Source organism: Poecilia reticulata, chromosome 2 (genome assembly GCF_904066995.2).
Source record: "Poecilia reticulata chromosome 2, P_reticulata-male-v2, whole genome shotgun sequence".
Lineage (NCBI taxonomy): Eukaryota > Metazoa > Chordata > Actinopteri > Cyprinodontiformes > Poeciliidae > Poecilia > Poecilia reticulata.
This window is the reverse complement of record NC_088831.1, coordinates 17,627,618-17,644,736: the sequence shown is the minus strand read 5'-3', so window position 1 is coordinate 17,644,736 and position 17,119 is coordinate 17,627,618. Positions and strand designations below refer to the sequence as shown.

General features: G+C 40.0%; 1 protein-coding gene across 2 annotated transcripts in view; it reads left to right on the top strand.

The window, feature by feature from the left end:
* The window catches only part of kcnh3 (potassium voltage-gated channel, subfamily H (eag-related), member 3), a 169,613-nt gene that overhangs the window by 150,279 nt on the left and 2,215 nt on the right, over window positions 1-17,119 (top strand). Inside the window, exons 11-14 of one of the 2 annotated variants that reach the window (XM_008437609.3) lie at window positions 7,446-7,660; window positions 15,166-15,422; window positions 16,192-16,292; window positions 16,395-16,447. In XM_008437609.3, coding sequence (XP_008435831.1) covers window positions 7,446-7,660; window positions 15,166-15,422; window positions 16,192-16,292; window positions 16,395-16,447 — 626 coding nt within the window. The remainder of the gene's footprint in view (window positions 1-7,445; window positions 7,661-15,165; window positions 15,423-16,191; window positions 16,293-16,394; window positions 16,448-17,119) is intronic. The other variant, XM_017302023.2, reaches the window with a different exon arrangement.

Below are 17,119 nucleotides of genomic sequence, written 5' to 3'. Positions count from 1 at the left end.
ATTCGGTTACATCGGCCCAGGTAAGGACACTGTTCTATATTCAATGAATAACTAATATTTAATATTTCCTGTTCCTTTAAGGAGTCATCCAATGAGATCCAGCAGTGTGTGCTTGTGCAGTGATGGTGGTTAGAATAATTTTACAACACCTAGTTTGGTTTCATCCAAGCAGAGCAGCCCCGACTGCTCTAATGAACATTAGGTGATGAAGGAGTGAGGAGGAGGAGGGTCTTTGTGTAAGCTAACAGGGCTAAAAGCAAGCTGCTAAAGAGCTGCAGTTGGCTCTCTGCTGCTTAAAGGCGTTATCACCCAGGTGGAGCCACACAGAAAGAGTCGCTGCTTGGTGGTTATCCTCCAGGAATCCTGTTGGATTCAGCGGCAGACGGTGCAAAGGCTGATATCGCACCTCCTAAATGATGAAAAAAAAAGGAGGTATTATTGTCTCCCTTTATAGTCTTTTTTTAGTGCAACACTTTACCGTCTCTCTGCTAAAGGACCCTTATCTGTCCGGTGTTGACGTTACATACTACTTTGATGAGTTTTTAAAACAATTTAAAATGTGTTGTGTGTTTTTTTCTGATCCAGTAAGGATCAGAATTTTACTGACTTCTTCACTAATATCTGCAGAGGAACCATCATCATGGTTCTGGCTTTACTCTGAGTAGATAGTAGTTGACCACTTTTCTTTCTCTTCAGAAGTTGATGGCTCGTTTTCAATTGGTTGGTTTCTGCTACCGGGAGTGGGACTTACCAGTTTTATTTGCACAGCAGATTTTCAAGAGGAAAATTCAACCTTCTTTGCATGATTAGACGTAAAATAAAACAATAAACAAGCAAATAATAATTAAATACATAGCAGTGATTGAAAAACAAAGACAAGTTTAGAAACAGACCACAGTTTAACATGCTGTACCGGTTTGTACCGATGCATCACGTATGATATATCAGTGCTGAATCCAATTTATACATCTCTAATAATTATTTCCATTTCTGGTGACAGTGGTCATTTTGTATGTGAACTTCTGGTTTCAACTGAGTATGCATCCATATCTTGTACATTTTTCTTTCTTTTATTGACCCTGCACGTTTCTTTTAATCATGCTGTGTGTAATAACCAACCATACAGCATCATTCCTCTTATCATGAACTTTGATGCAAAGAATTAACCAAAGTGAAACCTGCTGAGAAAAGGGCCAAAATTCTGGTTCATGTTTAATATTCAATTTAAAACAGTGCTTTACGAATGGAAATGTTCCTCTAGCTTTTAATTTCATTTACACCTGATTAAATTCTGTTTTTATTATGAGAAAAATCTTCCAAGTTAGCCAGTTCGCTGTCAGTAAGATGTCTGAAAATGAAGATTATGGAGGCAGAACAAGTGTAAGACTTCTTTAGGAGAACAATATGTTGAAAACTTTTAATTATAATAGAGATATAATAGAAGCTAGAAGTGGCTAAAATCAATCTGAGCAGGTCAGAGCTTCATAAAAACTGGAGATCAGAAATCTGTAACTACTGCATCTCTACTTAATTATTTGAAAAAAACTCACCTTTAGCCAACATTTGGTGTTGAATGTAAAATCAAGAGTAATATTGTCTCACTGAAAATAATCCAGTTGGAGGCGGTACGTTGAGACGAACTATTGCTGCCAAAACAATCATTTCTTTTGCTCTCACAGGTGGAAATCTAATTTAGTTGGGATGTGACTCAAAACCTTTGTAAGGCTAATCCAGGAAGCAGCTTCCCTCAGCCAGCGCCGTGTGGATGAGGAGCAAACAGAAACAGCAGATCAGGGAGGAGCTGAAAGGCCTTCTTATGCATTCATGGCAGGAGCAGATGTACATGTTTATACAAAGGTCAACATGGATTGGATTAATGATGAGGGCTTGTATTTCTGTGTGTGTGTGTGGTGTGTGACCAGGTTTTTAGATACTTGTGGGGACCTGTTTCTGGTCCCCATAAGGGGAAATGCTGTTTTTGGGTTATGGGTGATGATTAGTGGTAGGATGAAGGTTAGGCTGTAGAAAATGAATGGAAGTCAATGTAAAGTCCCCATAAGACATGAAAACTCGATTAGGTGTGTGTATGCATGTATGCATGTGTGTGCGTGCGTGCGTGCGTGCGTGCGTGTGTGTGTGTGTGTGTGTGTGTGTGTGTGTGTGTGTGTGTGTGTGTGTGTGTGTGTGTGTGTAATTATAAAGTGAATGAGATTTTCCTTGAAACACCAGGCCCCTCATCCTGTATTTGATCTGGATAATGACACACGCGCATCAACAGGCAGTGTGTGCTGCGGTGCAGCTGTTAATAATAAATATATGTTGCATTATTGAAACAGCATCATTATTATGAGAGAACAGCAGAGCCCAGGAGTCCATTGGCCTTCTCGGCCCGGTGGACATGCTGTTCTTCCAGGAAGGATCCACTATCCTTGGTAACCAGAACCCGACGGCGTTCTCCTTCCTCCAGTCATGCATGTCTGAATGTTTCAGCGCCACGACTCAAGCGACTTTACATGTGGTCGAACATTTTTATTTGTGCTGTTAAATATCAGTAAGTCATCAGGGACACATATCCAGCAGTTAGAGGTGATCATTTTTCCTGCTAGTTGGTTATGGTCTATGAAAGAGAGAAAACCTAAGTCATCATTTAGTCAGTGAAATGAACCAATTAAAATCTGGAAGCGCACACCAACTATCTCTGGCCATGTTGGTGCTTTTCATTTTTTTTATATGCTGTAACGTGAGTTAAAGCAGAAAATCCCCTCGACTGTCTGCCACACCTGCAACAAGACTTGGTAGCAGCAACCGCCTAGCATTTTAGTTTCCACTAGAAGGCTGTTACTGGACGCTGAAACTGAAAATGTACACAACTCCTGACCCCGGCATCCTTTCTAGAGCTGCAGGTCAGAGGTAGAATAGTGAAGCTGAAAAGAACATGGTGCTACATTTAAGTGTGGCAGGTCGAGCTCTGGGGCGTCTCTGCTCCCTCTGCCACATGACCCATGTTTGAGCAACCAGCTAGAAGCTGCTGCACAAAGGAGACCATTTCTGATGGGATATTTAATTTGATGCATTTGTTTAGCCTAGAACAGAATTACCACTCTGAGTTTGGTCTACCATTGCTGGTTTGAAAAGAACCGTATGCACTGCAAAAACAAAATCTTAGCAGGTAATTTTGGGTCTTGTTTCTAGTGCAAATGTCTTAACACACTTGAAATAAGACAAAACTAACTTACAAGTAGCTTTTCAACTTGTTTTTAGTAAATTAAAAAACATTTAATGTTGATTTTAAGAGAATGCACTAGAATCCATTGGCAGATTATTTCACTTACAAATAGGTAGGAATGTTTTGTTAAACTAAAAAATATCTGCCAGTGGAACTGGAACTTTTTTATCCAATAACTTGCTGAAAAGATACTAGTAAGCTACTTAATCGGTTGAGCTCTGCAGAATATCATTCGCAGCTGCTACAGTTGTCTGTTATTACATGTAATGTAATTTTTATCTAAAATTTTATGTAATCTTATTGTGAGCTGATTGTAGCTATTTAGATCTGTTTGGTTGTTTATTTTCTGTCTATCTTGTTCTATTTCAAATGTTATAAGATATTTTCACTAGAAAAAATATTTTGAAAAATTCTAAGATTTTATGTTTGTCACAAAGATGCTTGTCCTGGGGGGGTTGAATAAGAACGCGACAGCAGAAGCACTCAATGTATCCGGGTTTTTTTTTTTTTATTAATTTGATCAGTTAGTTGTTTAATGATATTTCCTGTTTGTATGTTTTTGGTAATGAAGCTGATTTTCAGGTGAAGGCTGAACAGTTTTATGTCAGCTGTAGCTGTTTGAAGCCAGAATAGCTTCCATAAGCGGTGATCCAATCAACACCTGGGCTGATATTACATTAAATATTGAATTAAAGCCATGATGAAGGAGCAGGGCTTGTGATGCAACACCTCCAGCAGCCTGTCAATTTGTGCCTAAATTAACCTTTACTTTGACCATCACACTAAATCACAACAAGTATGACGCTGTGCATTACTTCAAGCTGAATTAACTGCGTGTGACACCAATGAAAACTGACCTTTTATTCTCTTACACCCCCTGCTAGCTAAGATGCATTACATCTTTTGGATATATATTAGAAAAGGCGAGGTAAGGCCGTTGTAGATAGAAACAAAGGAGTACATTTCTTCCAAAAATCTAAAAAAAAAAAAAACAGTTTTAGAAAAAACAAGTAAATTTTGGTCAAAGATTTGCAAGAGAAAAAAAATCTAATGTTTAATGATAAATCCCAGATATCTCCTAGAAAACACTTGGAAATTCCAAATTTCTCAAATTTCCATGTTTTATTTTCTTTTTAGAAAATCTCGAATATCTAAGTGTTTTCTAGCAGATTTTTTACTTTTCCAACTCAGACATTTCAAATTCAAATTTTTGAATTTCAAAAATCAAAAGTCTGCTAGAAAAAACTTAGAAATTTGAGATTAATCCTGGTGAATTTCTGGGGGAAAAAAAACTTAAGTCCTAAAAAGTCAAACATTTACCTGAAAAAGCTCATAAATGTTTAGATGAATCCCAGGATTTTTTTTTTCCGAATTTTATTTTATTTTTTTAATTTTGGAGTTTGAAAAGTAAAACAAAATTGCCAGAAAAAAACTCTAAAAATGTAAGATAAATTGCAGAAATGTTAAAGAAAAAAAATAGAAATTTCTGCGTTTCAAACATTCAAAATTTTTGAGTATGAAAAATCCAAAATTTGCCAGAAAAAAGTCAGAAAGTTGAAACTTTCAGATTTTCATACCCAGAAGTTATTTCTATCAAATTTCTGACTTTTCAAGCTATTGAATTTCCTTCTTTTTTCAGCGTTTATATGGCAGAAGAAATGTCCTCTTCCTTTCATTTCTTACTACCTACAATAGCTCTAATAGTCGTAGACGTGCCTGCGTGGGCCTGAATCTGGGAGTATTACTGTCCCGCAGTATGAACATCTCCCTGCAGCTGGTCTGCATTATATGCAATTTAACAGCAGTAGGTGTGAAAAATTGGATTAGAAATTGCACTTGAAAAGAGCAAAAGTAGAAGCATAAAAAAGAAAGAACAAACCTGACAGTGGTAATGTTCACGAGGACTAAGAGTCACTAACACTGACAAAATTAACTTCTTTGAAAGGCATTTGCTCCCCACCTTCTTCGCTCTCACCTACACTTCCCAAAACCAGACAGACGCACTGAAATGTCACTTCCTAGTAACGTTTCATCTTTATTAAGAGCAAAGCTTTCTGTCGCCACCGCCACCCATCATCTCCCTGAAAAGACAACAATAGAGGTGGTGGGGGCGGGGGTTGGGGGGGCAGTGGAGGAGCAGAAATGTGAAAAAGACAGCGAGGCAGACGGAGATTATGAAGAGCCCATTTCCTCCTCCATGTTAAGAGCAGTGGTGGGTGGGGGGGCGATGGCAGCAGGAGGATGTGGAGGAGTTCAGAGATGCTCCACTTCCTGATCCCCTCCTCTCTTTGGTTTACTGGTGTTAGTGTGCAGACACACACACACACACACACACACACACACCCCTCCTCTCCTTTACCCTCCTTTCTGTCCACCTCCGCACTCCTCCACCCCTCTGCAGTCCCTTCCCCGCCTCCTTCCATCATTTCTGTTTCCTCTCAGCTCATTTTTCTTCCTTTTTTCCCCCCATTTTTCTCTCTCTCTTTTTTTCTCAGCCCCCATGAGTCTTTTGTCAGATTTTCTTCTTTATCCCAAAACTGCGGAGGCCTTTGTCTGTTTCAAAAGGCGTCCAAATTACAGGTTCCCCTTATAGACGGCGATACATTTCTGGTAATTTTTTTTTCTTTGTGTTTTTTGACATCACTCTGTTGATCATGAATAATCCATCTGAAAACTGTGGCTATGAACCATTGATGAATTTTTTTTTCAAAAAGGCAGGAATGAAGAAACGAAGGTCTGAGCAGCAGCACTGCTATTTGCTGTCCGTGAATAACACTGTAATTCCTCCTGTTTTCTTTTGCTTTGTTTTTGTTTGTTTTTTTTACACATTTTTGAATTTACAGCGAAGGCCGAGCTGAAAAGGAATATTAACTGGATTAGTTCTGAAAATGTTTTGCATTGATCCCGTTGCAGCGAGACCCCAGAAAACAGAAGCAGATCTGTTGACTAAAATCTTTTTTTTTCCCTCTCTGCTCAGAGACGAAAGTGTCTTTACGTTTATAGAGTTATTATTTTAACAGCAGATCAAACCAAATGATGTTGTCTGATACATAAAGTTGTGCGCTGAAGAATTTCCCTCTGCTTCAAAAAAAATTGAAAAAAATAAAAATTTTGGTGCGGTGACCTTGAGAGACGGACCCAAGTGGTGAGCTGCGGCGCTGGGACGACTCTGAGCCCCGGGGCCGTCACGGCCCTCCCAGGATGCTGCATCACAGCTGCTTGGCCTCATAGTAGCCAGTCTGCAAACATCTCTAATGCCTCTTATGTGAACAAAATGCATGTAAATTATCCATCACAAATAAAGTTCAGCAGCCGTGGAGTCAGTAGAAAAAAGTTACTGTTATTCTTTGCAGGTTTATTGTTTCACCAAAGAGCTTTAAAGTTTGGTAAGATTAAAAAAACAACTAAAATTCAAACTGCACACTGTAAAAATGCAAACTCTTACCGAGTAGTTTGGGTTTAACGTCTTAGTAAGCTTGAAATAAAACTAACTCACAGGTAATTATTCAGCAAAGATGCAGGAGCTTGTTTTAAGTAAATAATTTCTTAATATGATGGTTAAAAAAAGTACTAGTTCCACTTGTAGATTATTTTATTATTTTACTTACAACAAAACATTTTTCCAATGTTTTAAGTGAAATAATCTGAGGCTTAATTATTCAATATTCAAGAGTTATTTACTTAAAACAAGCTCCTATATCTTGCTGAAAAGTCACTTGTAAGTTAGTTTTGTCTTATTTCAAATTAGACCAGAAATACTTGGTAAGATTTTGTGTTTTTGTCTTGAACCTGATGTCTGCATGAGCTGAGTGCTTGAAAACTGAGGTGAAATTCCTTGTATGTGGATCAATAAAGCTGATTCACATAAAAAAATAAAAAAATAAATAAATAAAATAACCATTCTACACTGCCTCAGCCATTATTTACACTGATGGTTGTATTTATGGCTCATATAGGAACAAAACTCCACTTTCATGGAATTGACTCCAAAATCAGCCACATTTGGCAGAACTTTCTTCCTTCGTTGAGTGAGTCTAACAGAACGTGAAATGAGTTCGTCTGCAGTGAACCAATGAATATAAAGCTTCTAGAAACGTAGACAAAGGGTCAAACATGGAACATATGAACCCCAAACAGCAGCAACGGCTCTGAAGCAAACAGACCCTTCAAAGTGAAACCAGTTTTACATCCCGCTCTTGTTCTGAACTCATTCCATCAGGCAAAGGAGACCTGATTGGTTCGGATTCTCTGACGAAGGAGCAGGTGATCAAGACGAACGCCAACGTCAAAGCGCTGACCTACTGCGACCTGCAGTACATCAGCCTGAAGGGCCTGCGCGAGGTGCTCCGCCTCTACCCGGAGTACGCGCAGAAGTTCGTCAGCGAGATCCAGCACGACCTCACCTACAACCTGCGGGAGGGCCACGGCGCCGACGTGAGTACAACCCACCCACAGAGACCACTGAGCTAACAGAGGAGCTAACACACACCCGCTTACACCCACAGTTCTTTATCCAGGCTGATGTTTTGTGTGTGTGTGGAAGCGGATGTTCAGTCCAACCGAATCTGAACAACCCAGACTCTGACTTGTTTTGTTGCCATGGATCCCAGTTACAAACAAACAGTTCAGGGGATTGTTGAACAGATCTTAAAACCAGAAGTCTGATTTAAATGAATTATAGATGTTTGCAACAATCACCTACACTGAAAAAACACAAAGTATTGTCAAGTATTGGCCTGAAGATTGATTCATTCATTTATTTATCATTATTATGAAGTTCTGTTCAGATGTCTAAGGTCATCCAATGGTAGTTCATGACCTTTGACCTTTATGTCCAGAGATTTCACCCGCGTGAATCTTTTCACATTATCATCCACTGTAGGTGTTGAAAATCCCAACTTGTTCTTCTTGGGATCGTTTTCCCTGATTGCTGCACTGTAAAAACACAAAACCTCACCAAGTGTTTCTGTCTAGTTTCCTGTGTAAAGATCTTATCACACTTGAAATAAGACAAAATCAAACTCACAAGAAACTTGTCAGCAAGATGCAGAAGCTTGTTTGAAGTCTCCAATTCCTTAATGATGAATTTTTGAAAAAAAGTACTAGTTATTATTTCACTCATAACTTGGGTAAAATATCTTATGAGTAAAATAATAGAACTACTACTAATCAATATTGTTTTGTCTTATTTCAAGTGTATTTGCACTAGAAACTAGACAGAAAATGCTTGATCAGTTCGAAACACGTTCATGTTCGTGGTGGGATTGTGATAAAATATGAAAACAGTTCAGGAGGTTTACTTATGAATGTATATCATTTGCAGCCTTTTAGGACTGCTTGACCACTATTTATAATAATTGTGTTGTAGTTTCCTTTTCCTGTATTTACTGCTCGTATTTATGACATGTGTGTAGCTAAGTCACCTTGCTTGTATAACAGATCACTCGTTTACTCAGGGACACAAGATGAAAAATAGACATTTTTCAAAATGCTAATTACTTCTTGTTGTCTCTACCAAACAAATGAAATATAACTAATGTCGGAACGTAGGAATCGACTCGGATGAATCAGAGGAATGAAAACTTGTGTTTCTGTTTAAACATATCCGTCGTAATGTGGAGGATGGATAAGAGCCGTGTCTGGCCCTCGTAACGCGGTTTGACACGTGCCTCCATTTAAAGTCCATGCCATCAAACACACACACACACACTCAACACACACACTGGATCCTCCAGCGCTGCTGCTGCAGAGGGAGAAAAACACACAGACCAGAATAGATGAGTGCTGCCGTTTGAAGCTCTCCTGCAGCTAAAAATAGAGGAGGGGGGGAAGCACGGGTTCTCCCTGACTGGCGCTCCCTCCTCAGCTGCTGCTAAGATTGGATCCTGCTCGCTAAAAATAGAGCAGCCAGTCAGGGAGAAGTTGAAGAGGAGGAAGGAGGAAGAACGTGAGCGATCTCGTTTTCTTTTCTCTGCACTGCAGTGGTTGGTTTGTCTGCAGAGAAAACGTCGCCAGCATATGTGCAATCTGCTGCACATGTATCTGGGCTCGAGGCTGCAGATGTCTGTCATATGCATGTGGAAAAAAAACAAAAACAACTGCTATTGATTACCTGAGGGAATCCTGCAGACATGTCAGGCATGCCGACAGGTGTAGAGGCTGATCCAAAAATATAACGCATTATGAAATATGAATTAAAGCTGTTAAACGTGGAGAAAAAGGGAGAATTCCACAAAAAAATAAGAAAAAATTGAGATTGAACCCAGAAAAAAAACAAAACTTGGGAATGTATGAGTTTGAAATGTTGAAAATTTGTTAGAAAAATAAACCTAAATATTGAGGTTGATCTCAAGAATTTTCTAGAAAAAAAAACAAACAAGAAAATGAGATACAAAAGCCAAAACTCTTCAACTTTTCAACCTCATAAATTTCTACGTTTTTCTAGACGATTACTGATATTACCTTCAAAGTCTCTGAGTTCTTTCTAGAAACGTTTTGACGTATCAAGCGCTGACATTTTCTTGTGTTTTCTAGAAACTTTCTGAGATAAGCCTCATAATTTCAGAGATTTCGGTGGCAGAATCGTCCTCTTCCTTTTTCCTCCACGTGGCCGCAACACACAGTCAGATGATTTGCAGTCGACGCTCGTCGAGCTCTTGGTAACAGCCTCTCCATCCGATCTCACTGTGAAATCACCAGCCGTCCACCAGCTCACATGATCTCACTTCGGCTTCTCTCCTCCTGGGCTTTTTTTTCAGTCTCTGATTGATGAACATGACAGGGAGAGTGAGATCTGCCAGCACTCACACACAGAAACATGAACAAAATCACGTTTTTTTTCCCTTCCTGCACACAAGAAATGTGTGCAGAGTTTTCATTTATCTCCACACATGCGGTTAGATCTCTGAAGAAAAAAAAAAAGAGCTCCGTACACAAACCCTCACACACACACACACACACATGGGGAACTGTACACTTATCACACCCACGCATCACACAGAGCTCCTTGGTTTCCCGCGGAGCTGCGAGCTAAGATTAGAAACAGGGAGCTAAAAATAAACCCAGCTGCCACAGAGGAGTAGGAAGAGGAGGAGGAGGAGGAAAAAAGAAACGATAGAATGCTGAGCCGGCAGGGACGGCGTGGAAGGAGTGCGAGTTGATTGGGGGAAGGAGAGATGATGGAGGGGGAGCAGTTTGGGGATCAGAGGGGCGTTGGCCGCCAGAGTCTCATCATGCAGCCGATAAAACGAGACGATGTGATGAAGGTCTGGCTGAGATCAGGGTGAGAGCCTGTTGGTTTGGCCTGTTGACGAGCAGATCTGCTAAATGAAGGAATTCTAAGCTTATTGTCATTATGGATGAGATGTTTCTGATGTTCATCAACTCAATAAACGTCCCATAAGGCACTTTGTTCATGTGAAAATTAAGAACACTATTTATGCACTGCTTGATTTGTTGATTGACAATTTTTTGTTGTTTGTTTTTTGCTTTTATTCATTCAGGTTGCCTCATTGAGATCCAAGATCTCATTTACAAGAGAAGCAATAATTCAAAACGACCAAAACTGCAACAAAACAAGCAATTATGTCATTTGACTCAACTGCATAAGCTAATACAATATGAGCTCAGACAAGAAAAACAAGAGAAACACGAGAGGCAATCGGGAGAAAATGGTCTGGTTCTGGTCTTTGGCCGACTGATTGATGCAGACAAGAGAAACAAAACATTGAAATGATGAGATGTTCTACGTAGTGGAACCATAAAGCCTAATAGTTTCAAAATTCAGTCCAAACACACAGACTGCTCCCAGGAAAACCTCTTCATTCGTCTTTATTCAAGCTGTTTATTATTTTCTCACATGTTTTCTGTCTGAACCTTTTCTGTAAAGCAGCATCGACGTTTAAAACACTGTAAATATTGTTATTTGTAAGTTTTGGTCATGTGGGCTAAAATCATTAGCTCAAAAGTACTGTGTGATTTTTTTTTTTGTCTACTTACTCAACAATTAACTGAGCATCTAAATGAAACCAATAATCAGATGTTTTCGTTGGAACGAGATCGCAGATCCAAAACTTTAAATAAAAGGCTTAATTCCTTTTTGCTTATTAGTTTGGGTTCGATTGAAGAAATCTGATCAAAGATTTCATTTTGTTCTCAGCGATAAAAACGGGATCCGTGTCCGCCTTTGTTATTTTTATTTTTTGCTGCAACAAGTTTTACCACAAGGGGCTGCACAGTGGTGCAGTTGGTAGAGCTGTTGCCTTGCAGCAAGAAGGTTCTGGGTTCGATTCCCGGTCCCGGTCTTCCTGCATGGAGTTTGCATGTTCTCCCTGTGCATGCGTGGGTTCTCTCCGGGTTCTCCGGTTTCCTCCCACAGTCGAAAAACATGACTGTTAGGTTAATTGGCCTCTCCAAATTAGGTGTGTGTGTTTGCATGGTTGTGTGTCTTGTGTGTCTCTGTGTTGCCCTGCGACAGACTGGTGACCTGTCCAGGGTGAACCCGCCTCTCGCCCAGAATGTTTGCTGGAGAGGAAGCAGGAACCCTCCCGAACCCACTGAGGGACAAGGGTGTAAAGAAAATGGATGGATGGATGTTTTACTACAAGCAAACGTGGATCTGGGTGCACCGAGGTGTTATGTAGAGCAAGTCAATGAGTGAATGTGCTCTTAGTTACCATGGCAACAGAAGGAAACCATAACACTTGGGAAAGACAATCACTCTGTGTTGCGTTCACGTTTTTTGGGGCAGATTTTGATTTAAATGCTCCAGTTTAGTCCTACAGTCCAGGTTCTGGTTCGCCTGAGCAGATGTTCCACCTGGACACTGCAAAACACTCAAAACCTTACCAAGACGTTTCTGTCTTAATTTCTAGAGCAAATTCCTTAGTACGCTCGAAATACGACAAAACTAACTTACAAGTAACTTTTCAGCAAGATACAGGAGCTTGTTCTTGTATTAAGACAATAATTGTTTAATATTGATGAGAATATATTAGTTCCACTGGAAGATTATTTCATTTATAGCACGACATTTTTTCTCTGTTAGTTTTTGTCGCAGTTCAAGTGTTATTTCAAACCAGACCATAAATATTCAGTAATATTCAGTGGTTTTTGCAGTGCAGACATGGTAATCGAGTCTCGACATGTTTACATTTATAGTTTTCATTATAAAGGTTTAAACTTTTATTAAGGAAAGAAATGAACTTTCTAACCTGCAGCAGAGCCTCAGTGGGATCAAATAATTAGATTTTCAGAAAGTACAAAAGTATGTTTCTGTGTTTAAACCGTTTACCGAGTTTCTTCATGACTTTTTCCCTCAGACGAAATCTAAAGAGCATTGTGGGATGCGGCTCTTAAAATATTTCTTAACTCTCTTTGTGATGTGAACAACCTAGAATACTGCAGTTCTTTTTCCTACCGGTGCATTTTTGAGCAACTGTGTATCATCTAAACGCATCAGGATGACGTTTCTAAAGTGCATTTTTCTGTCTACACACAGATTCTCCATTGTCTCTTTGATTTATGCAAAGCGACGTTTCAAGAAGAGCAAGAAAAGTTTAAAAGTTTAATCTGCAGTTTGTTTTGGGGGGTGGGAGAGGTTTCTAAAGAAAATTTTGATATAATGAAAAAGGAAATTAGTTTTCCTTTACTAATTAGACTTTCGCATTCAAAGCAAACAAGCTTGTTAAAGAGTGACAAGAGGAATGAACTCAAACGAAGCAGAGAGTCGTTTGAAGCGAACATCCTCAGCAGCTGAATCTCCAGACCAAATGAAACCATGTGCTCGGGCTTCAAAATCACCAAATATTATCGAGTGTTTTGTCTCATTTTCAATGCAAATATCTTAGTACACTTGAAATAAGAGAGTATTGGCTTACAGGCAGTTTTTTTTTTTCACTTAAAGTTTTAAGTGAAAAATCTGCCAGTGGAACTGATACTCTTTAAAATCAACATTAAGGAATTATTTACTTAAAGCCCCACTTCTCTATTACGGAGGCCCATAGGGGACATGGGGACATTTTTATTTATTTATTTTTTTTTTTTTTTGCGTTTCCTCGCAATACGCTTACTGCAGTATTTGCTGGTCTATTTTGTACACAGTCACAAATGTCACTTTAACATTTCAAATACATGCACATTTAAAGAGGCTCTGTGAAAACGTGTTAATTATTAACTCCTTGGTACAAAAAACCTGATTGAAAATCGATTCATCAACTGCATGTTCATGTCTGTCCGTATGTGGTTGAGATGGAACTGCGCATGAAAACCAACAACCATTCAGACCAAAGCAATAGAGACACAATCAAACCTGTCAGATGACTTTATTACCCCACGACAATAACTCACAAATAGTCCAAGTAGTTTGGATGGATTTTTTTTTCCTCTTTCCAATGGAAAGTTTCTGTTTATATCATCGGTTTGTGATGCATTTCTGTCCTAAAGGAAGACATATAAAACTTCAGATATATCACAAGATATCATACATGGACAAACCTCACGAAAGCCTTATGTAATAGCAGAAAGTACAATGGCCACTGGAAGAAAGGCCTACAGTATTCAATTATACCGCACAAACTGATTAATGCATTAATGCGAGGGAACGCAAAAGAGAAAATCCCCGTACGGGGCTCCGTACTCTACATTACTAAAACATTTCTTGTAAGTTAGTTTTTGTCTTATTTCATGTGCTTTTGCACTAGGAACTAGACAGAAATACTGGGGGAGATTTTGTTTTTTTACAGTGCAGCATTCAGGTAAAACAATCCCAATAAGAACAATTTCGAAGACCTACAGTGGATCCTAATGTAGAATATTCAGTTGGGTGAAATCTCCGGGCATAAAGGAACTACAGCTGGACGACTTTAGACATCTGGACAGCACTTCATCATCCATCCATCCATCCAGTCTGCCATCACTCCTCTACCTGACACAGAGATAGTTTTAATGGCCTGAGGCAGAGACCGAGCCTCCCACCCACTTCGTCATCCCACTGTGATCGATAGAACCACATGGGTTCCAGGGCAGCTCAGCAAAACACTCCTCACGCTTCACCCATCCATCTACAAGTGTAACCTGACACTGCGCTGAACGTCAGCGAACAGAATTTAAATTGCATTTTTTTTTATTTCTGTTTATTGTAGACTTTGAACAAGCGTTTTGTCTACAACTGAACCGAACACTGTCGAACCTGAACGACGGCCAAAACAACAGAGCTGATAAAAGTAAAAACCTTTTTTTAAAAAAAGAAATAAAGGGAAAATAGGAACGGAGTGCACACTTTGTCCAGCTTGTTCACTACAAAAACACAAAATCACACCAACTAGATTTGTTTAGTTTCCACTAAAAATGTCTTATCACACCAAACTAACTTACACGTAACTCTTCAGCAAGACATGGGAGCTTGTTTTAAGACAATAATCCCTCAATATTGATGAAAAGCACTTCTTTCCACTGGCAGATTATTTCACTTATCACTTGGGAAAAACATAATTAAAAGTGAATTTATGTGCCAATGGAACTAGTAGTTTTTCATCAATATTCAGAAATTATTGACTCGTATTTCTTGTAGAAAAGTTTCTTATGTTTCGTCTTATTTCAAGTGTTGTAAGATATTTGCAGGAAACCAAAAACACTTGGAAAGAGTTTGTGTTTCTGCAGTGAACAAATTTGGAGTTTTTATTTGCAACAGCGGCTTAAACAAATCATCACAGACAAACTCTTGTGTTTGCCCGACACCTACTGGTGAAGCTGAGACACTGCAGTCTGTTCTCCTTCAGCTCAGCTCAGTCTGATGGTTCAAAATTCAAATTCTAAATATACTTTATTGATCCCCAAGGGAAGTTCAACGCTCACATTCATTCAAAATTCCTCAAAGAGTTTTTGTTACTGCCGATTATGTTGGGAGGCGAGTTCTGACCTCTGACCCTGCTATGTGTCAGAAGGACTGGGAGAGCAACGGCGGCCTGGTGAAGAAGCTGCCGTCCATCCGTGAGGACGAGGAGGGCGACGAGGAGCAGAGCTCCGTGTCCCGGGCTCCCCGCTCGCCGCTGCATCTCAGCAGGGGCCTCAGCTCCCCGCTGCGCTCCCCCCTCCTGGCTCCGCGGCCCTTCAGGGCCCCCACCGAGCACTCACGGCCCTCCACCCTGCAGATACCAGTGGTTAGCTTCTGCAGCGCTCCACCCGAGCTCAGCCCCAGGTAACACACACACACACCTAAACACATGCATGCACACGCACACACACACACGCGCTCTCTCTGTAGGTGCACACTGTAATCATAAAACGGGTAATGACACAACCTCTGAGCCACAGAAAGAAACTGCAGTGGACTCTGCTGCAATCGGTGTCTGGGTGCCATGGCAACCGGTAGATTACATAGCTGGTGGGTCATATGGGACCTGCTGCTGTGTGCAGGGTTTCCTACTGCAGCTGAATGGTTTGCATGGATGTGTGAGACCCGAGCAGAAGACGGGGAGAGGCGGCGCAGTGATTGCTGTCCGTTCAGACCGGATTGACGTTCTGACCACGTACCGAGGCCGATGGAGAGAACGGAAAAAGATGCATGCACATTTCTGCAAAAAAGCAGATGTTCTGAGACTCATCAAAGAAATTTCTTGAAAGAACAAGGGAATTTCTGAGCTTCAAAAGTCAAAAATTAGCAAGAAAAAACCCTCCAAATTTGACAATCTAAGAAAATTTCAAGAAAGAATTTGAAATGTAAAAAATCTTCAACTTTTGACACTCTGGAAAGTTTTAAAAGTCAAAAATGTTCGACTTCAGAAAATCTCAGACATTTCCAAGTTGTTTTTTTTGTTCTTTTTTTTTTTTCTGGAAAATTTCAGAGATTCATCTCAAAGTTTCTTTTGAGTCTTTTGGTGGAAGTGTACTCCTCCTATCTGCAGTGGCCGCCGCGCCGTCATGCCTTCGTCATGCTTCTGACCTTTAACCCTTTCTGTCCTGCAAAGATTCGTGGACGGCATCGAAACGGAGAGCATTTCCACCTCCTCACAGAAGTTTGAGTTCAGTCCCAGCCTGTCACATGCAGCTCCACCTTACCCGTACGCAGGTAAAACACACACACACACACACTTACCCCATCTATGGAGTGTGTTCTCTTCCTTTCCTGGGAGCTTAATATGGAAGCCTTGAATATTCCCGCTGTCTGCAGGGATGCGTGAGCACTCTGAGATCAAGCAGAGCGTGACGAAGCTGACAGAGGAGGTAAGTTCTGACCTGACGCATCATGACTGTCGCATTTTTCCTGCCGACTGAGATTTTTAGCCCAGGATTGTAATTTTCATCCCATCCTATAAAATTAACGCCGACTCGGGTCATATTCAGTTTAGTTTACTCATATTGTAATAATTCACAACAAATGTCATCATTTGTAAACTGGTGCATTTCATAGCCACCCATGATGACTCCTGACAGGTAGCGGATGCTGATGCATGTAATGTGAACAATGCAGGTGGATGTTTTTAATGTTTGATCTGGAACAAACTTCCACAAAAACCACTGAGTTCCTTTAATCCAGGCTGAAAACCCTGGTAAGGAAAACCTGATGACCCATAATCACTGGAATATCGACCAACATATTTGATATGTATTGATGATTTGGATCAAATGTATTGGTTTTGTTGCTGGTTTCTCATTTGGTGACTGTGTGATGTCTTTATGATTTCTTATTTTTTGTGTTTTTATGACATAAAGAACTTTAGACTGTTGCTAAAACTTGCTTTTGACATGATTTTTTTGACTGATTGATTAAACTGATAATTGTCTGAAAAGCTTAAAGTGATTTTATCGTAGCTCCTTTTATCCGTCGTCAGGCAAACAATTCTACGTCAACGTTCAGGTGAGGTTCTGGGTCTTAGGCTGGAATCGGTACCGGGT